General features: G+C 38.3%; 1 protein-coding gene across 1 annotated transcript in view; it reads right to left on the bottom strand.

Annotated features, from left to right (window-relative positions):
• The window catches only part of SGIP1 (SH3GL interacting endocytic adaptor 1), a 167,018-nt gene extending 146,755 nt beyond the window's left edge, over positions 1-20,263 (bottom strand). Inside the window, exons 1-6 of the mRNA XM_042783350.1 lie at positions 20,236-20,263; positions 18,901-18,964; positions 11,778-11,802; positions 4,815-4,871; positions 1,303-1,357; positions 418-593 (exon numbers count right to left, since the gene is read on the bottom strand). Coding sequence (XP_042639284.1) covers positions 418-593; positions 1,303-1,357; positions 4,815-4,871; positions 11,778-11,802; positions 18,901-18,964; positions 20,236-20,263 — 405 coding nt within the window. The remainder of the gene's footprint in view (positions 1-417; positions 594-1,302; positions 1,358-4,814; positions 4,872-11,777; positions 11,803-18,900; positions 18,965-20,235) is intronic.
• Between the last annotated feature and the right edge of the window lie 2,729 nt (positions 20,264-22,992).

Here is a 22,992-nt window from a genome sequence, read left to right as displayed (position 1 = left end):
TGTAGTGATACTGCCTCAGAAACCCAAGGAGAGGTCGCTATGGGTCGGGTCTTACTCGATGGCAGATAACAACAACAGCTACTAAAGGTGTGAACTGTATTTTTCATTGCTAAATCTGTTTCTGAAGTAAGTCTGGATTATCTTTTTGTTATTTTTTTTCTTTTTAAAATACTTTCTAGAAAATAAGTCAAAAGGAAATGTAGTCCATGTGTTTTTACCATTTTGAAAAGCACAAGAACTTTAGTAAAACATGAGTATAATTTCTAAAGCTAGAATGAGCTATTTTAAGGTTTACAGAATTTATAAAATGGTGACCACACGCAGCTTTTAGCTTAAGGAGTTTCTTAGTGAGCACGGGCAGAACACAGCTGTCTCTCTGTCCAACCTCACCAAAGCTTGACATAAGAAATCACTCACCACTGGTGATGGGGAGAGTGCAATGTTGCCTATTGATGCCTTCAGTTCATCTACAGTGGCAGCATTCTTAAGAATGTCCTTAGATTGCAATGGCTTAATCTTGATATTAAATTTCTTGTGGGATTCTTCTTCCTCTTCCGATTCACTTGAAGAATAAAAGTGCTTTCCTTTGGTAGGTAGAACACAGTTAAGGCACGTAACTTTTTCTTCTGCCATGAGGCAACAATAAGTGTAAGATAATAATTGCACATAAAGACAGCAAAAGTATCCTTAGATAACAGAACATCAAAACTAACAACAATAAAAAAAGGAAAGGAGGAAATGTTCAGTATTTGTTCACCAAGCCTCAGGACATGATTGATTTAAGAATAGTGAGTATCAAGGAGCAATAGTTAAAATTTCCTGTATTTTTGTTGCATCCAGCCATTTGCTGTATCAATATAGTAAGAACAGAGAGACAGGCTCACATGAGCTTACTGGTGTATACCAAGAGAGGAAGGCCACTTTATGGATGATATGTGATTAGTTTAAGTGTTTCAGAGTGTGGCATGCTCTGCCCAGAGATGAACTGTGGGGAGAGAACAAGTGGAGAGCTATTTTCCAGTCATATCAGACCTCAGCCCACAACCTACTACCCACAATTTGCACAATTGTTTTTCAGCACATTTTCCTCTGTCTTCTCTCTTTTCTATGAATAGATCAAGGCAAACTGCCTGCTTGTTAATGATCAAGATGTTCTCAGTGCTGTTTATTCATCTCTAATATTAAGAATAACAGGGCTTGGGTGGCATGGGTTATGTCAGCACCTTTGTTAAACTTGAATTTATCATACTGTTTGCTGAGAGAGAATAAAAATTAAAGTGAAATAAATACAATAAAGGATATAGCCAGGTTCCTCAGGTCTGATGCTGTATCCTTCTTCATCCAGCTCCGGTGAGTTCTATAAAATACAAGTGCACATTGAGCAACTGTCCAGACAATGATCAAGGAATTATTAACTTTTGTTCTAGAGTCTTCTACTTAAAGATATAGGCATGCCTCTTATCTGAAGAGATTGGCATTTTAACTTGGAACTAAATGCTGAAAAGTATATGTATACGTATTTACTCAAGGATGCTTTGTAGCCTTTCTTTGGGAAAATTATCTAGGAATCAATGGTCAGTGAAAGAAAGCATTCAAAAAGAATTTATGCATTTCCTCTAAGCCAAGACCTGCACTAAGAAACACGAAGGATAAAAATGCAAATTATCTATCCTGAGGGAAATTGAAATATGAGAAAAATACAATAAAAACACTAAATACATAGTGTAGGATATGAGTTTGAAAGAAGCAAAATTAATGAGATTTGGAAGATCAAGAAAGTCTACATGGACCTTTCCAAACAGACAGCAGAGGGTGGGGTGGAGTCTCTTCTATGTGTGGGAGGAGCCTGGTTGAGACACCAAGGCAGGAATGGGCACTATGAGTCAGGACAGGGAGAGAGACAACACAGAGATGGGAAAAAAAGCTGTATTTGGGGTGATGTGGGAGATAATCATAGAGAGGTCTGGGGTGGGGGTGATGCCATGGGTGGCCAACATGTGGAGGGAAGAGTTTGGATCTGATATAGCTATGGCAACTTTTCAATTAGGACATGACCTGCTGAAAGCAGACTTTTGAGATGTTCTGGAAGTTGTTTCAGGATAGATTGTGGGCAGAATAAACTGGAGACAAGAAAACTAATTCAAAATACTTGCATCAATACAAGCTATACTAAGAACATGGATTAAGTTGTTGGTGGAGGGAAGGAACGAATCAAAGGCATTTGGAAAGACTGTTCTTGGTAACAGATCAATCATAGGAGAAAAAGGAAAGGAGGGATTTAGGAAGACACTATGATTCTCAACATCAAATCCCCGGAAATTGCTAGTACTCTAGGGTAATTTTAACAACATAATTAATGGGGGTGGGGAATAAAAGGTAATGTGCATTATTAGAATTAGTATGATCATTTTTGAGTTCCTATTAAATTGTAGGGAGCTCTGGTAGCATAGTGCCTAAGGCACTTGACTGCTAACCAGGAGGCTGGCAGTTCAAACCCACCAGCCACTCCTCGGAAGGAAGATGGGGCAATCTACTTCCCTAGTGATACTGCCTCGGAAACCCAAGGAGGGGTCTCTATGAGTCAGGTCTGACTCACTGGCACATAACAACAACAACAACATTAAATGGTAAGTACTGTGACCTACATTTTATCTCTTTGAACTCTCATAACAACTATCTCTTGCCATCAAGTTGATTCTGACTCATAGTGACCCCTGTTGGGTTTCTGAGGCAGTAAATCTTTATGGAAGTAGATTGTCTCATCTTCTTTCCACAGAATAGCTGGTGGGTTTGAACCTCCAACCTTCTGGTTAGCAGTCAAATGCCTTAGGCATCCCATGGGTAGTAAAAATTATCCCATTTACCAAAGAGAAAACAGACACCATTTCTTAAGGAAATACACACAACAAATGACAGACCTGGGCCTTGATCTCAGTCATTGTGAGGCCATACCCAATCCCCCAAAAGAGAGGAAGATGAAGAGTTCAAAGGTGGCCCTGTTAAATGAGGGTTATAGGCCAGGAAGTGAGAAAGGACAGCACTGGAGACAGATTTGGGAGTCATTTCAAGCAATAACAATGCCAAGGCCATAGAGAGAACAGGCTCTGAGCACCATGGAAAAAAAACACCTTTTTTGAGTCCTGCATTTATTGAGCACTTATTATATAGTTTCAGTTTTGTCCTTCTTCAGTACTCAGAAATAATCTATTTTAAATACAAGTGTTTCTGGATCACTTCCTGCTAAACACCTATCCCTGTCTTCTTACTGCACTTAGAATAAAAAGTTCAGGGCCTGCTGAACCCTATGTGATCTAGCTCTTGCCCTTCCTGTGGCCTCATTTCTATAATTCTCTTCCCTAATCACCCCTGATGGTCTTCTTTTCATCATGAACTTTTATGATTTGTATACAGCAAACTCATTTCCATTTCAGGGTACTCATATCATAAATGCCATTTTCTCTGCCTGGAATTATCTTTCCTCAAATGTTCACTCATATAACCCCTACTTGTACCTTAGGTCTTTGCTGGAATTTTACATTCTCAGAGGTCTTCTCTGCCCTTACCCATTCCCTGCCAAAATCACTATGATATAATCTATTAAGAATGATTCCAAAAAAAAAAAAAAAAAACACACACACACACAAAACCCAAACTCACTCCTGTGGAGTTGGATCTGACTCAGCGACACCTCCTTGGGTTTCTGAGGCGGTATCACTATGGAAGTAGATTGCCCCACCTTCCTTCCGAGGAGTGGCTGGTGGGCTTGACCGCCAGCCTTCTGGTTAGCAGTCAAATGCCACCAGAGCTCCAACTTGATGGCACATAACAACAACAGCAACAGCCTTTATGAAGGGGGAGGTGTGATCAGGACAGTCATCTGCAGGACATGTGCAAAGGCAGCAGGAATCACGAATTTGGACACTATTATTCATTAGAAATTATCTTTGATTTAAATATAATCTGTTCCATCCAATTAGAAATTGAAGCACGATTGTGACTGCCCTGTTGTGGTTGTTTGAAGTTCATGGTGATGTGATGATGTTAATCAGATTCTGGGGAATTATGAGAGGGCAGGTCTCAGCTGGGATTCACGCTCACTCTCTGAAAAGCAATAGTGATTGTCATGTGACTGGGAAAAAAATCTGTACTATGTGGTTATAATAATTGTTATGAAACCAATGGCCAGAGAAGTTAATTGACTTGCCTGGATTCTCAAAGCTACTTAGAAAAAAGAACCAGGGCTAAAACACCTGGAGTTACTATACGTATGTGTGTGTGTATATACATTCTACAGCCTGGGCAGGCTATTGGAATGTTCTTGAAATAATTAGCTCATTGAAACTTTGCAACAATGCTACAAGGTAACTAAATCCATTGCCTTCAAGTCAATTCCAACTCATAACTACCCTATGGGACAGAGTAGAACTGCCCCCATAGGGCTTTTAAGGCTGTATGTCTTTATGGGAGCAGACTGCTACATCTTTCTCCCACAATGTGGCCCATGGGTTCAAATCGCTGACTTTTGGTTGGCAGTCAAGTGCTTAACCTCCATGCTATCAGGGGTCCTAAGGATCTCAAGGAGACACACAGCTTATATGTGGATGTGTCAAGCCTTGAACCCAGGTCTGACAGACTACTTTAGTGTCAAAAGTAGTGTCCTTAACTTCTACACCATTCTAAATGTGCCAGCTACTTCCTAATGAGCTGGATAGTACTTCACTTATTTCTACTTTTGGTTTATAAATATAAGAATACTTCAACTTGATTTTAAGTTATAAAATAATTAATAAAGAAAAATAAAATCTTATACTCACATATCTTTCCCAATCAATTTCTGCATAAAATCCATTTGGTGCCCCATTGCTTTTCTTCTGTAATAAATTTTAAAATAAATTTAGAAGGCAAACATTTAAATAAAAAAAGAAAAGGAACAAAGAACATTTAACTCTGATTTGTACTGAGCAAAAGCTCTCAGAATCCAGCACTGAAAAGACAAATTACAGGAGCCCATGATGGAACCACACTGTTGCAAATGAATGGTAGGTTAGCTACAATGACACCACATAAAAGAACATACATACTTATTTCACAAAAGACTGGAGGATACCTAAAGACTGGTATATTAACAACTAACTGTTTAAATGTAATTCAATCACTGAAGAATTTGCGACACCTACATTATGATTTAATGCCCTATACCTTCAAGTGAGATGTGTGTGTGTGTGTGTGTATGTGTGTGTAATGGAAACATATTGACTTCTATGTTCCTTTTCTAGTATATTAGTTTCAATATACCCAAAGAGTGTCCATCCATGTTTCTCGCTAATATTTTAGCTTTTCTGGCACTGATTCAATTTTTTCCTGCCCATCTCCTTAATAGTATAGGAAATAAGCTCAAAATTAATTAATTCAGCTCTTAGTTATTAAAAATAGCATTGATATTCTTTTCAAATGGTTTTCTTAATCAAACAATTAAAATGGGATTTACTGACTAATTCTGGACTTCAGTCATCCACGTGTCCTATGCCTCCATGAGCACACATCACTACAAGTTAAAATGATATCAGCATTATTCTCTCTAGATTATTTTAAAGTTCCATTTTGGCCTCAGGCACAACCATGACATATGGCCACAAGTACTTGAATAAAAATGTGGCATTACCCAAATAATAATTGCTAAGATTCTCTACCTTTTGTGAGCAAAGGATAAAAACACAGATCAGGTTGATAATGGGGAGTCCATCCAACAACATTCCTCTAGTTAGCACATACAGCAATAGTGTGTCACTTAGCAATATGTGCTTAAAGCAGCACAGATCATATGGTGAGGCATGAGGCTTGAGGACAGGCCCTATGCTATTGCAATTACAAGGCCACTTGAACTACAGTGTGAATAGCTAACACCCAATTTGACAAATAGGTAGAAGTAACCTTTCTGTGAATCCATATAAAATCACTAAACCAAAAACCAAATCAAACTCACTGGCGTCGAATCAATTCGACTCATAGCGACCCCTCCTTGGGTTTTCGAGGCAGTATCTCTACAGAAGTAGATTGCCCAGTCTTCCTTCCAAGGAGTAGCTGGTGGTAACCAAGAATAACCATCATCATTGACTAACAGTTACTGAAGGTTGACTGGCCATTCTAAGAACTGGCAGTGGTTTAGCAAAGCAGCAACAGAGCACAGAAATAGAAAATGTGTCTATGCCTCTCTCTTCCTCTATACTGTACTGTGCTAGAATTTACAAATTCAAGAACTGTATCATGTTTCCACAGTTCAGCACTTAAAGACAAAGGACTTGTGCCTTTCCCACTCTTCTTCTTGCTTCAAACAAAGAATATATACGTAGACACTATCATTTTAACTATCCCATAGAATTGCCTTTATGGAATAAGTGCTTCAGTGTTATTCTTTTTATTTGAATAAATGTTGTTTTAAAAACCGGCCACATCAGCTCTGTGCCTGCATATACTATGAAGCTAAGTTCATTAAATAATGTTCCACATAATAATCACCCCCAAACTTTTCTCCCCTGGGGAGTGGGTGTGTTTCCTATTTTCTTTCTGTAATATTTTCTTTTATTTATTCCTTATTTACCAATCTGTTTGCATCTGGCTTCTTTGAAAAAACTTTCTTAAAAAGCATAAATAATAATAATAATAATAATAATAAAGCTCAATAAAGAAATTTAACTTTTGACTCAGAATGAAAAATCAAATGGACTAAGTTGATTCCAAAGAACTGAGTCTATGAATATTTTGACAGTAACTACTGCTATTAATATACCTATTAATTTTAAATAATTCCAAAATATAGAGGAAGTTTTTAGCTCATCTAAAAATCAAAGAGATTAGGTAAATTACTGAGTTCAAAATTTCAAAATTGTATTGTTTGCTTCCATGATAATCTCATCTCATAACCAAAGCCCTTCAAAGTTAAGGCAGCTTATATGTTCAGTTGAACATACACAGACACACACATATATAACCACACACACAGACACACACACAAACACACATAAACATACACACATACATATGTGTTTTTTTTCCCTAACAATACATACCCAATATTGTGGATAAAACGTTTCTGAATTTTCTAAATTTTTACTGAGTAAAAGTTTCCTAGTTTTCGTGGAATGCGATGGAAGATTGAGATGAAAAGAAAGCAAAATCTATAAATTTTTTTCTTTAAAAATAAGGACCTTTAAAAAAATACTAAACATAAACAACAAATTATAACAAAACATTTTTTAGGCAGATGTACAACACATAAACACATATATACACATACATGGCTTTATTAGAGGAATTAGTAATCTGGCTTCATTCATATCAGTGGTTTCTTAAAAGTATCTAGTGAAAATTATAAGTTAAAAGTAAGCAAGAGACTGCTGAAATTCTTCAGATCAAACATTCACAGGCCCCCCTCTTCAAAAAAACAAAACAAAACAAATAAACCCAATTCTCATTGTTTAACCACTTAAGCAAAGTACAGCTCATTGAAGTGGTAATTGTGAAGGGAAAGCTTTATTGATTTTCAAACTGAAAACTTTATAGAAGCAAGGAAGAGTATAATCCAAGTAGGGAAGCATCACTTAAAAACTAGGCTAAACAGTCAAAGCGTTATTGGCTATTTAACAAGAAATAGTGATTTTTCTCTTGGAGTTGGGATGATGTATATTTGTACTTCTCTGTATTTTCTAAAATTTCTACATTTAGCATAAGTAATGTTATAACTTGAATATGTGACTATTATTTAAAGATAATTGAGACTCACAGTGCTGTCCATCTTGCTTTATTTAATAGGTATTTTACTTTGGTCAGGCTTATTATCTGTCCTCAGATAATATGATGGGCTAAATTATTAATATAACAACAGAATAGTTGTATTCAACTACATTTTCATCAAGGTTAGCAATTTCCATTGTGAGCACTTCCTTTTCCCAAGGTTATTTCATGATCACATAGTGAGTGATCCTTGGGTTGAGTAGTAGTAGAGACACACAATATATTTCCTCAGTGCTATATTTTTATCACTGAAGTAGACTGGACTCATTTTGTAAATTATCTGATATAACAACATTGTCCAATGGAATTGTCTGTGATGTGTTCTGTATGTGTTCTGTATGTATGTGTTCTGCCCAATATGGTAGCTATTATCCACAAGTAGCTATTGAGCATTTGAAATGTGGCAAGTTCACCAAGGAACTGAATTTTAGATAAATTTGAATTTAAATTGCACACATGTCTACCATATTGGACTACACAGCTATAGATATTTGCATAGGCTGGGTGTGGATCAGCATCTTTGACTTGACATCCTTTGGTCATGTACACTGGCTCCCACAGAGCAAGATCTGCAGATTCTTGATGTTAATGACATGGTGCTAAACCTAACAAACTACTAATCAATTTGCAGGGTGGTGTTTGTATTATAGCCAAATCCTTCTTTATAGATAGCAGATTCTTTTTCAGATTTGAATCACTGCCCTTTGTCCAGGACACACACATCTTTTATGCCTGATAACTCTTTATAAAAGTCTACTTGGATGTCAATACATAGTCTGTATGGTAGGTTTACAAATTGGCTCCAAGTATTCAATAAGTAATTTGGGAATATCTAGGAACGTTTTCTTAAATGGAGTAAATAAAAGCTACTTTATTTTTCTTCCAAATTTCAGATTGGAATTTTACTCACTCTTTCTACAACCCCTTGGAAATTTTAAACTAAAATCTGTTTCCTTACCGAAACTTTTTTTCCGCCTTCACGCGCACATTCTGCTTTGTTATTGTAGGGTGGTTCATGTGGGCTGGGCTGCTGGAATTGATTGTTTTAATGTAGAAAAAAGTTGTTAAAGGATCTGTTTGTTCTTCAAGACACATATAAAGAATCACATGGAGTCAGCAAACATATCATAGAAGAAACAATTTCTAGCCAAATTTTAGGGCCTACCAATCTTGGCAGGATTCCTATAGTAGAGTGGACTTTGGGGCCCATAATGAGGCTCTATTCAGCAGGCCAGCTTGGCTAGGCCAGGATAAGAAAGGAAAAGATGCCTGATTCATCCCAGGCACTAGGGACCACATGAATCTATTCCTTATTCACCTAGCACTTAATTTATAGGTAGAGAACAGATACCAGGACACATCAGAAGAGACTAAAAAACACCAGCTATATTTCTAATCTAAGTGAAAGTCTAGTTCCACCATTTTTCCCCTGGAAAAAAGCCTTCCTGAGGGCCAACAATACAAATAGACATGTAGCTGATAGCTCCTTCTCTGCACCCTGTCCTGCACACCTCTTCAGGAGGAGCAGAGCAGACCCCTCAGATCAATGGCTGGGACCCCCAAGGCAAGGTTCCGAATCTTGGATGGAAATCTGTACTGCTTAGGAAAACGTTACGCTTTATCCTGTACAATTCAGTGTTTGCCTGGGCTAGCATGGATTGTTGTACGCAGCTCATGTCTCAGACATCATGACCTCCAGCTCTGCCAGCAGTGAGTCCACCCAGCCAGCAAGTGAGTGAGCAAGGCAAGCCAACTCCAGACATGTAACCCTGCCAAGAAGCTCCAGCAAAACATCAAAACATTGTCCCCAGAAAAGGGCTGCACTATATTTTGAGAAATTCAAATTAAGTAAAATGGCAGGACATTAAGCTTATTGTGTAGGCTATGCATTTACAGAGTAGCTTATAAACATTAGGTGGGTGTACCACCACCTGTAGTTTGTGGCCCCACACTAGTCAGACCATCAATTTCAACTCTACACATTCAAAGGGGAATAATTTGGAAGATAAATCACCCAGGTCAAAGTGGCTAGGGTCTACAGACACAGTGTCTTAAAGAAATCAATCTGAGTTTCAAAGAAATTTAGTCTGACATCTTTAAGGATGGAATGCAAACAGAAACTAGGGCTCTTATAGTACTGTTATGATAAAGCATTCTCAAAATTTGGTGACAATAGTAAGTGGGAGGAAAAAAACAAAACGGGGAAAGTTTCCAAATGGTAAAACTAGCAGCTGACTAAAAATTTCCAATTATCTACAAAGCTGTACACAGTGTTTCTGAGAAAACACATTTATTTCAAATGTCACCTGTTTCAGAACAGGTCTGTGTTATTTCCTAAGAAATAAGAATTAAAGAATTCCTCCTTTCCAATAATCACGACCAATGATATTTATGGCATTTCCAATTAAATGGCAAGGAAGGCAGAACTGCTAATAAATGAATTCATATGCTTTGAAATCATGGAGGCAGAGGAGGATTCGGGGAACTGGTACATGAAGTCTTGACCTAGCATGGACAGACCCCCAGAATCACTGCTGGAGTCATTCATGCAGCAAATACTCATGGTTCCTGCCATACGCCAGCAGCTGACCCCAGCTCTGTGACACATATTCTACTCAGAGATTTAAACATGGTTCTCAGAAGAGGAGAGAACAGTGAGTTAGCAATGGGGCCTCAGAGACAATAAGCCAGGTGGGAAGAGGGTTCAGAGAAGGAACAAAGGACAAGACTGGGGCTGGCAGAGGGAGAGAAGCAAGAAATAGCAATGAGCCTGGGAACAGCAGGGATAGAAAGCAGAGAAAAGCTAATAAAGCCTTGCAAAGGTCAGCACGGAGAAAACAAGAGAATCTAGGGAGGGGACCAAGACAGAAGCAGAGAGAAGACACAAGCGAGAGTACCTGAGACAGAGTTAAGGAGAGGGCTCTGAGCCAGAAGCAAGAGGTGAGGAGAAGCTGGGTCTTCTGAGTCTTTTTTTTTCCCTGCTGAATAGAGCCTTGATTACAGTGTTACCCAATGTCTGATGAATTTCAGTCTATTTTCTTAACATTTCATGGTTGAACTACTTGAAAGTAAAAGACACCCAAAGCTAAGACCCTTGAGTCAAGTGTGGGGAAAAAACTCCTGCTACAGTAGCAAGTAACACCCAAATTAGGTATAATATTATAAAGGGTGATGTTTCAAAAAATATTTTTAACCTCTAGATTTATTTTAGTTCCCACTCCAGTCCAATGAGCCTTATGCAAGCCCCTGCCTTTTCTTCCCCTTTGTATTTTTCCAGTAACAGCTGTTCTTTTGAACCTTCTAAATAGGAATCTGATTTAGATCTGAAGGAAGTCATTTTAGAAGTTGGTGCAGACTCCCATAAGCACAACTTGGATAAATCCAAGTCCAGGCTCCACAGATTTTTTGAAAAATCAAAAAAATCTGGCGGCCAGCAAGGAGTCAGAGTTACTGTTAAATCTAAACCCAGTGGACACATTTTCCTCCTTCAGGCTGTAAATTCAGGCATAAGTGGTTTCCAGACCACTCCTTACTTTTGAATTTAATATAGAAAATGTATCTGCAGCTTAATTACTAAAGAGAAAAGCCTTCTTCCAATTTTATTGGATCTGAGATCCATTATGAATTTGTGTCCTCTGTTAGAGAAAAGCATTCTCACATAATGAACGTTTACATCATTAACTTGAAAATGAAATCACTGTTGATGGTAGCAGCCCCTGCATGAACTATCTGGTTTTTTGACCCACTCTACTGATGACTGCTTTTCTTGCCTACTCTGGGGCAGGGTTTTAGGTGAATAAGCAAGTCTAAATTGACCAAGATCGCATTTATTCCTCATGCAATTACTATAGAAAATTATAACAGCAAGCAGTCTGAAAAGTAATTGAAGCTACTTTTCCCTATAGAAAAAAGTAGAGCTTTAAAAATTTTTAAAATAGCATATACCCAAGTGAAAATCTACTAAAAATGATCATTTAAATACTTACAATTCCATCTCTGTCTGGTGAACCTCTGTAACGAAAATAAATTAGTAGCCATTAGAAAAAGAACCATTTTTGATATGTATTAAAGTACAACAATAAGGCAAAAAAAAAAAAAGCAAGCCCACTGCCATGGAGTCATTTCCAACTCACAATGATCCTACAGGGCAGAGTTGAACTGCCCCATAGGGTTTCCAAGGCTATATATCTTCATGGAAGCAGACTGCCACATTTTTCTTCTACAGAGTAGATGGTGGATTTGAACCACGAACCTTTTGGTTAGCAGGCAAATGCTATACACACTGCACCACCAGAGCTCCTTTTCACCATACCTTCATTAACATCTGTCCTCCTCCACAATAAATCAGGTGAATGAAAACCAAATCAAACCAAAGTGGTTGAGAGTGATGTTTGAATGTGGGGTGTGTGTATATGTGTGGAAGGAGATGGTCATCAAAAACTCAAGTCTAAAATGCACAAGTTGCTGGTGCAATGCTTTGGTCCACTTTGGAAAGAAAACTCATTAAAGAGTCTGTCCCAGATCAACTGGCTCCATTTAAAATTACCACAAGGATTATAACCCCAGTTGCTCTCATCTTTTCTCCTGAGAGTGATCTTGAATTTTCTCTTATAAGGAGAAACCTCTGTGGCATTTCTCAACTTATATGAAGATCTGTACTTTTTTCAGTATTTCTTTAGTTAATGTCTCCTTTGATTTTATGAAAGCAGGCAATGGAAAGCAATGTTTAGCTAAGTGTCTTACACTGCTGACTAAAGTCCAGGGAAGTTATTCTATGGTGGCACTATGCCACAATGGTTAGGAGTCAGGGATTTTAAATAAGATGAGTCTTAGTATCTGGGCTCTACTACTTAGCTCTGTGACTTTGAACAAGTTACTTAATCTGTCTAAGCCAGTTTAAATAAAAACGGAAAAAAAACAAACTCACTGCCTTTGAGTTTATTTGACTTATAGTGACCCCTCCTTGGGTTTCTGAGGTGGTATGTCTATGGAAATAGATTGCCCAGTCTTCTTCTGAGGAATGGCTGAGTGGGTTTGAACTGCCAGCCTTCTGGTTAGCAGTCAGATGCCTTAGGCACTATGCCACCAGAGCTCCTAGTTTAAATAAGGCAATGTATATAAAGAACTTACCACAGTGTCTGACAGATCACCCATCCACTGCCATTGAGTTAATTCTGACTCTAATGACCCTATGGGACAGAATAGAACTGTTCCATGGGGTTTCCAGGGCTGTAAATCTTTTCAGAAGCAGACAGCCTTACCTTTCTCCTGCAGAAGACCTGGTGGGTTTGTCCCACAAACCTTTTGGTTAGCAGCCAAGTGCTTTAACCACTATACCACCAGAGCTCTTTCCTGACACACAGTAAATACTAGAAAATGTTAGTTTATTATTATCTCTGTTCTCTTATCATTCTTCTCTAGGAATACAAAACTGAGAAATTGCAGCCAGATTGGAATTTATAGCAACAGAGGTGGGGAGTTAGAAACCTGTTATTCTATTAACACAAGGACCAGAATTAAGCTTAAAAAGAGACCTGCATTGTTTGGAATGAAACTTTAATAAGTGTTTGGGTGCACTATGAAACACTGAGGAGTGTGGTTAGAATTGTTTTTTAGGAGGTGGGACCAGGTAAGGAAATTCTTTATTGCTTGTTGGGATTGGGGTGGATGAGAGGATCTATATCTCTCTATATATCATTCCTTCTTTCCTCCCTCCCTCCCTCACTTCTTCCTCCTCCCTTCCGCTTTCTTTCTGTTTATCCATCTATCTATCAATCTACCTTTTGACCTCTGGTGGCATACTACCTAAGGCATTTGACTGCCAACCAGAAGGCTGGCGGTTCAAACCCACCAGCCACTCCTCGGAAGGAAGGTTGGGTGATCTACCTCCATAGAGATAGTGCCTTGAAAACCCAAGGAGGGGTGCCTATGAGTCAGGATCAACTCAATGGCAGTGAGTATCTATAAAGAGAGAGAAAGAGGAATGCAGAGGTGGAATACTGCTTGGACTCCAAGACATAATTTCTTCCCTATCAACCACCTCCAAAATTAGAAGCAATCTACTTAGATTATAATACACTCAATGAAATTGCATTTCTCATGATAACCAGTGAAAAGACTGAGTTCTGTGTCCACCTCAGTGATATCAGCAGGGGTTAGAAGCAGAAATCTCTGAGACTGAAAGATCATGAAAGTTGGCAGATTTCTTAGAGACTCTGGAAATTCCCTGGTCATAGAAATTAGGTTGTTCAAAGAAATCTCATGTAAAATAGAAGAACAGGAAAAAACTCCAGTGACAAAAGAGTCACAGTTCATTCATCAAATACTGAGTGCTTATAATGAGTCAGGCACTGGGCTAGGACCAGGGGATAGAAATAGTGAACAAGACTTGCTTATCAGAGAGAGCATGCGACAGGCAAATAAATGCAGTGGGTTATCGTGTTATCAAGCTGGTAGGAAAGCACAGAGGACAGGTACCATCCTCCACTCATCGAAACTAACTTTCCTTTTGATGTCTATATGCTGCTGTAGCATAGTGGCTAAAGCACTTGACTGCTAACCAGAAGGCTGGCAGTTCAAACCCACCAGCCACTCCTCGGAAGGAAGGTTGGGCAATCCTACTTTCATAGTGATACTGCCTCGGAAACCCAAGGAGGGGTAGCTATGAGTCGGGGCCGACTCGACAGCAAACAACAACAACAACATGCTGCAAGAAAATGAGTTATTACTGGGATCTCAAGCCCTGTTAAAGGAATTGGGCAAAATGGTTACTGGAGTAACTTTTGGGTAGTTTATATTCAGAGGCACCAACCTTTGTGGTAGCAGTGCCACAAGGACAGCAAGCAATAGATGCGAAGAAGAGAAGGGTCTGGAGACTGGCTTGGCTGCTGTGTTACCCACAGTTGGTCCAGGTACAAGGACATATCCAATATCTTACTGGAAGGTCACTTGATCTCATATGTATTTCAAAATTTTTAATCCAAAAAGCCATAGTTGTACACATAAGCATTGGAATCCTATTCTGATCCTTTGTCTTATGATGGAAATGGATCTGGTATCTTACAGTACGGTGATATTAGCAGGATAGTTAAGAGTATCAGCTCTAGTACCAGGATGGTGTTCAGTCAACTTAGATGTCCTAGTTGTATAACCCTGGGCAGGTTACTTCACTTTTTTCATCTAAGCTTTCTCATCTATAAAATAGCAATGATAGTAGCATATATCCAATGTTGTTGGAGGACTAAATTAGTTAATGTAAATAAAGAGCCACAGAATAGTTTCTATCACATAGTAATACTCCTTGTCACCTAAAATAATACTTATTATATAATCTGACAAAGGACTGTGTAATGGGGATATTTTAGCAGCCATAGACACCTGAGTATATGTTCTAAATTCATTGTATAACTCTCTTTCATGTGGGTTTACATTATATATATATTTTTTCTTTTTAACAGCATATATATTTTATCTACTGACTTCTAATTTAAAACTAATCACCTACCATGGACGCTTTGTCTCTATATTTAAAAGTTTTAGCCACCTCTGGTAATTACTACCTTTTCTCTTTTCCCCTCCTGTTTGCCTGGATTATAATTTTGTCCAGCTATCCTTTTCATTCCAGGTGGTAAAACATAAGCATTAGATTCTGTACTAGAATACTGGCTCCAAGTGTGATTTTTTTCTGGGTAGACTTCAGTGAGTTAGTTAACCACACTTGGCAATGATTTCTCATTTCTCAAACTGAGATATTGGTACTTATCTTATTGAATTAACATGCTGATTAAAAAGGACATCAGTGCATACAAAATACTAAGGCCTGCCACTTAGCACAGCCTTTCTCCCTTCCTCTGTTTATCAGCAACTGTAATGATGATCAAATCAGGAAGTTCTGGTCCAAACCCTACTCTTTATTGAGGGAGGCTCAATCAGCTGGAGTTGGTGCTGGAGTCTAGCCCAGCAGGTTGCTTAGCAACAGCCCTGAAAAGTTTCCATCAACAAGATTTCAATGATCCCAGCTTAACATAAGCACTACCTTAAGCTGAAGGGACAGCAAATTGCCACAGCATTTTTCCAATCCTTCTGCATGATTCCTTTTGATAGAATGATAGTCTAATTATAGAGCTGAGCTTTATGAAAAACAAAGGCTTATACTAAACTGGTTGTCCTTCAACTATCCATTGCTAGTAGAAGCAGTCTAGGGACAATTTGCTATCATGTAAGTAATTTGGGTATACTTAAATGGTAAGAAGTTAAAGGGAGAGATGGGGGTTCAACAAGCAAATGGCCCTTTAGAGTTCCTCAGAGAGCTATTGGGCATATACCCAAAGCCAAGAACAATTTACTTTTTTTCATATCTTTAGATATGGAGAAGGAAAAACAGTCCTTTGGCCACATGCAAATTAGTTCATTGTGCCCTGGTGAGGTTGTTTAACATCTTTTCCCTTTCTAGAAGGGCTTTTCCTCCCCTTTTAATGGTCTTCACACACCAGAGATTATATGCAGTCAGTTACAGACATTGTCTTCAAAGGAAAATGGATGTAGTCACTGTTAATGATGTTCTCCTGAGGTGTGTCTACAGTTTTACACACCACATCTGGCACACTGTAGCTGTCAATGGATGTTGCTGACAGACTGACTGGTACAGTGTCTGGCACTTCAGGAAAATTAGTTCCACTTGTAAAGTTTCACTTTTCTAGATGAGAAAATTGAGGCCCAGCAAAGGAAGGTACGATTCCCAAGGCCATGGAACTTCTGGCAGTGCTGGGACCAGGGCCTAGGTCTTCTGACGCCAGTGAAAAACCACTACCAATGTCTAGAGAATGGCAATTTCTTAAGAAACAGTATGAATTACACAATCCTCAGAAATATTCTTAATCCATTCATTTAGAAAAATTGGCAGAACTATAATAAATATATTTCCATGAAATAATTATTTACGAAAATAAAAGCACACACATATGCACACACACAAAGAAAGTGAGAACGGGAGACTTAATATCTGAAGTCTGGGAAAAAAGTGTCTTTTTTCCCCAATTCTTTATATTCTTTGGCTTAATACCCTTTGAGGCTTCACGACTGCCCATTACCTAAGCAAGGAAGACCAGAAACCTCATACTAGCAATGCCATTCTTCCCATGTGGTCCTGACCTCAGGTCCAGCTTTGCCTTCCATTATCACCTTTACATATAGCCAACAGGTAGACACACTGCCCATTTATCTTGTTCTGAACACTTCCTGGACTTTTCTACCTCTCTAATTTTGCTTTTGTTTTGCCCTCAGCATGAAATGCGTGTCCTCATCCTCTCAAAGGTCAAATTCAAAGAATCCTTTCTCTGAAGCATCACTGATGATCTATCAAAATATGAGCTCAAACTCCCATGAAATTTTTTTTAAAAATCACTCATAAATAACTTGCAATATATTACTTTGTATTAGTAATAAAGGTAGTAGCCAAATCAAGAAACCAAACTTACTGCCGTCGAGTTGGATTCTACTCATAGTGACCCTTCCCTTGCATTTCTGAGGCTCCTTGAAAGGAAGACGGGGCAATCTACTTCCGCAGTGATACTGTCTTGGAAATCCAAGGAGGGGTTGCTATGAGTCAGATCCAACTCCACGGCACATAACAACAACAACAACATCACTACGGAGGTAGATTGCCCCATCTTCCTTCTGAGGAGTGGCTGATGGGTTTGAACTGCCAGCCTTCTGGTTATCAGTCAAATGCTTTAGGCACTACGCTGAGCTATTAGGTGTCATATTTCTTTTTTCTGATGTACCATTGAGGAAATTCTGATTCATAGTGACCCAATGTGACAGAAGAACTGCCCCACAGGGCTTCCTACTCTGTAATCTTTAGGGAACCAGTTTGTCAGGTCTTACCTACCATGGAGCCGCTGGTGGGTTCAAAATGCTGACCTTTCAGTTAGCAGCAGAGCTCTTAACTATTGAGCCAGCAGGGCACCAAAGTGCCACATGAGGCATTTCAACACATTATCTAATTTTAAGAAATATATTTTAATTAATATCATAGATATTTTATTACATGAATTTTTACATAAATTCTTAGAGGACAAGGAATTAGAGAAATACTCAGCAGCGTGTAATAAAAGTTTTACACAATAAAAATAGAATGAAAAACTAAAGGTAAGAATAAATGTAGTCTTTTTCTTTCCCACCTGTGCCCAAACAACTATTGATTCCCTATTTTCTAATTTTCTTTCAGGGCTCCCAGCCAAATAAGACGTTTAATCAACTCAATTCTGATTTATAGTGGACCACATCAGGTCTGCATTTTCAAATGGTCACAACCAGCTGCAGCTGAGTAATAGTGCCCTCTTGACCCTGGCCTTGGGCTGGAATTCCAAGTTCCTGGACTGCTGACTTCATGTATTTAAGTTATCTGCCTGGATTAAAAAGGTACTTGAGTTTTTGACTCAGAGCTAAATACTTCTAAAGGAGGATCCAAGGTGGTCTAGTGAGTGGAATGAAATTGATATGTGCTTGTTCATTTTCAAAAGGGGTATGTCAGTGTCCACGGGCAACTGGTTCTCTTGGGTGAATTTAAACATGTATAAATATCCACTCTGTTGTTTCTGGCACTGCTGGCTTAGCAGCCATATCATCATTCTTGTGAATTCTGTTATCTGATCCACAATTGTGCTTATACAAAATGTTGGCATCTCAAGTAAGAGATTTGGGTGTTACCTAGTATACTTTCTGTTTCTGGTTACTCCCAAACTACCTAAACAGGTATTCATTTCTTCAGTTCAGTTTCTATGGGCAGTCTTAGAGTAGACACATATGTTTTATGTTAACTACATAAGTGAACGTCACCCTTTCCCCCTCCCAGGACTGCTGAATAATATGGCTGTCATGCTATTGAGAAATAAGAAATGATGGAAAATTGAACACGAGATGAAAATCCTTCACCTCTATAGCACAAAACTAAGAATTGTTTATGCCCAGCAACTACAATTTACCCAGAAATGGAGAAAGCAACTGAATAGTACAGGATATCCAAGAAAACTCTGTGGCAATTATAAAGCAACAGTGATATCTCTTATTCAAATAGCTTCTTTGGAGGCAAATTTTTAAAGTGCTTACGTAGAGTCAGTGTCCTTTTCTTTCTTCCGTATTCCAAAGGCCTTCCTTGTACGTTTTTTCAATCCTGTGGGAAAAGAGAAAAGGGGCAAAGAAATATATCAGCAATGTTCAAGAGAACATATTTTTAGAGTTGTAACAATCGAGATAAACTTGAATGTGCAAAAGCCAGTGGAAGTTTTGTCAACTGTATGTGTGTATATGTGTGTGCATGTGTATGATTCCTTATTATAGCTTTCATCAGATGTTTATCAAGAACTCAGCACTATAGGTTCTCAGCACTGTAAGCAACATAAGGATGCACGGGTATAGAGAAGATTGCAAGCTTTTCTTAGACCATTTTTGTTCATCATCTAAATTGGGGCTCTGCCAAGAAGCTGAATCACAGATGTATAAGAGTAACAATTTTCAGGTTAGACACATTCTTGTGATTGGGATAATAAAGACACAAATCATGGAAACCATACTAAGAGAGCTACATAGTCCCAACACATCTTTGGGTTCCATATTCCCATCTCATCTTTTTTTACCTTCTCATCTCTGTGGTTAGGCTGGATTAATAACCATCTCAGTAGTCCTTGGGTAGTATAACAATTAATGCGTTCAACTACTTACTAAAAAGTTGGAAGTTTGAGTTGGCCAAAGGCACTTAGAATAAAGGCCTGGTGGTCTACTTCAAAATATCAGCTATTGATAACCCTGTGGAACACAGTTCTACACTCACACACATGGGGTCACCATGAGTTGGAATTAACTTTAAGGAAACTTTTTTTTCCTGAACATACTCCAACCCTTGTACTTCAGTATCTCTTTTTTTTCTTTATTTCAATATTTCTTTTTTTCTTATGTAGTCCTTACCTCTGATTGAAATTCTTTTCTTATTTTGTCAACATTTAAATTTCAATTCATCTTCTAAGGTCCAGGCCAAAGTCCACTTCCTCTGTGGGGGCCACTCAATCCTAGTTGTGTTCAGACCAGGACTTTAAACTGATTTGAACTGGTTGAGTCATGGCTGACAGAGCAAACAGAATCAGATTTGTAAAATGTGGATGTACCAGACTGATAATAATTATAGCGATAATAATAATTATATCGTCGAAGCCCTGGAGTGAGAGACTTGGAAGAGGTGTAGTGAGACATTTCAAGAGCTGGTTGTGGGAGATTGGATTATTGCCAGAACTATGGAGAATATACATACTCAAAGTTGTAAGGTGGGCTGCCATCTTTGAGCTGGGCACCACTGTTTATGAATCTGCCAGTCAAGAGATTTGGTTGCTATGCTATGTGCACACTATCCTTGTTTTCTAAGAGGGAGATTGTTTCTAGCAGGGCATTTACCAATAATTTTTCCTGTTCCAGCTACCATGCCAGTACACTCACATTTTACAAATTTGTGTCCGTTGCAGTTTTACTTCTTTGGCCATGACCCAAACAGGAAGAATCAGTTTGAAGTGCTAGTTAAGACACAAACTATTCTGTGCTTCAAGGAGCTCTGGTGGCACCGTGGTTAAAAGCATTGGGCTGTTAACCAAAAATTGATGGTTTCGGCCCACTAGCCACTCCATGGGAGAAAGATGAACTAGTATGCTTCCAAGGATTTACAGCCTTGGAAACCCTATGGGGGCTGTTCTACTCTGTCCTATAGGGTTCCTACAAGTCAGAATTGACTCAATAGTAGCTGGTTTGGATTTTGGTTCATTTTGTGCTTCCCCAAAATATTCTTATATGTATTATATCAAACTGTACCATACTTGTTTTCCCTTGCAAGTCTCTCCTGTTATAATGTGAGCCTTTCCAGGACAGAGGCCAAGGCATTCTTGTTTGTACATCCTGGACACCTACTACAGTTACCAGATAGCATTTCTTGATTTAAAATATCATTAGGGCAGCATTGGAGTGGCAAGGCTCCTTTATTCCTTCCTGGACAATCAGGCCCAATCTTGGGTCTTCCTTTCTTATTCTGTCAAGGCTCTATTTGCACTTCCCATTCCTAGAACCCCTACTTGTTTTATAAGAAGCACTAGTGGCACAACAGCTAAGCAGTTGAGCCCACCCAATGGCTCTGTGAAATCTGCTTATATAAAGATTACAGTCAAGAAACCCTATGGGACACTTCTACTTTGTCACATGGGGTCCCAATGAGTTGAAATGGACTTAATGACACGTAACTACCATAAAATGTTTCATAGTTACACACTTGGCTTGTGTTTCTTGCATTAGTGATTAATTATTACAACACATTGGGGTCACTATGAGTCTGAATCAACTCTATGGCAGTGGGTTTGGTTTTTTTTTTATTTTTGTTGTTGTTGTTGTTCCAACACATTATATATTCAAAACTGTAATTTCTTACTGGTGCTTTGGGAAATCTTCTTGAGAAGTTGGAGCTAGAGAAGTCATTTGTACTACAGGATCTATGTTTGGAACTACTGGGTGGATTAAAAAGGTCTCTGGTGTCATAGTGCTTAAGGCATTTGACTACTAACCAAGAAGAAGGCTGATGGTTCAAAACCACCAGCCACTCCTCAGGGATAGAATAAAAAGAAAAGCACTGATCAAATCACTGATCTGATGGCACCTACTTCCAAAACATATGAGTCAGCCCAAACAGCTCAGATTATCTGAATCATTCATTATCTGGCTCTTTGTGTACTACTCACATATAATCTCCAAAAGGCCTCTGTTCCATCTAATTTTGTATTTTAATAGTCATTTCATTTCAGAAGTTTAGGTTTTTAAAATGTCAATGTTTGTTCTTTCAAAAAAATCTCTTCCCACATAAAATAGTTTTCCATTACTCTCCATGTGAGGAGAGTTAAACTGAATGACATTTAAAACTTAGGAGCTCTGGCAGCATAGTGCCTAAGGCACTTGACTGCTAACCAGAAGGCTGGCAGTTCAAACCCACCAGCCACTCCTTGGAAGGAAGGTTGGGCAATATTTCCATAGTGATACTGCCTCGGAAACCCAAGGAGGGGTTACTATGAGTCAGGTCTGACTCGACGGTACATAACAACAAAACACCTAATATTTAGGAAAATCTTCCCTTTTTTCATTTTTAATTTTGTTTTCTTCCTTCTCACATCTAACTGCCTTTTCTCCTTATAGGGACAAAGAATCATAATCATAGAATAATTTTCCTCCTGCAATTTTTCTTAGGCCTCATGTCTCTTCTTTAAACAAAACAAAACAAAACAAAAAAAACTATTTTACTTAGGCATCATGTCTCTTAACTGGTTTTTCCATGCTTCTAACTTAGCCATTAGATTGATGATGAAGTATAATTGCCAATCACTACTGGTTTTTATAGGATTATAAAACCAATGATATTAATATCTTATGTTTACAAAATACTTTATTTCCCACAACTTGACCATGAGATAAAGATAGCATGTTGTACCAAGTAGAACAGTAACTCTCCTATTAAACTAATAACAGAGAAGACAACTGTAGTTTTCCATAGCCCCTGACCTGTTTTTGATTATCACATTTGGACAACAGCCAATATAATCTAGGTCATGAAAGTCTGATTTCCGAAGAAATGTGCCCAAGAAAAGGAGTCAGGAGATGCAGGGTCTAATTGAAGCTCTGTTTCTAAATGCTTAGCCTCATTCAAGTTATGTTCTCCTTGTTTTTCAGTCTCTCAGTCAGTGAATAATACAGAAGTCAACTAATAATAATAAGGGGAGAAAGGATATACATATCTTCACAAAATACTAAGCCAATCAACAAATTTAATTTCACTGAAAGTGCTATTTTTTATGAACAAAGAATACACCATTGATGTGCTATTCCAGCAAAAAAAATCTAATTGTTGATAGGAGAAAACATTGAAACTTTTTTCCCATGAAAATTGGGAAGACTTTAGAAGTTTAGGAAAGTATGAAGAAAATTCTGAAAGCCTAAAACAAAGTTATAAAATGTGAAAGCAACTTCCATCTAAACAGCTCTTGGAGAAGATCCAAAAAGAAAAAAGTCACATCAGGTACATTTAAAGTCATTATAGAGATGCAGTTATGTCTTTTGAGAGTTTATTTAAAAATATTCAAAGAAACTCTTCAAAAGAGAGAAACAATAGTTGAAGATCGTATAAGA

This window comes from Orycteropus afer, unplaced genomic scaffold (assembly GCF_000298275.1).
Source record: "Orycteropus afer afer isolate SDZICR_OR568_19922 unplaced genomic scaffold, OryAfe1.0 scaffold00016, whole genome shotgun sequence".
NCBI classification, from domain to species: Eukaryota; Metazoa; Chordata; class Mammalia; order Tubulidentata; family Orycteropodidae; genus Orycteropus; species Orycteropus afer.
This window is presented reverse-complemented; position numbering and strand designations above follow the sequence as displayed.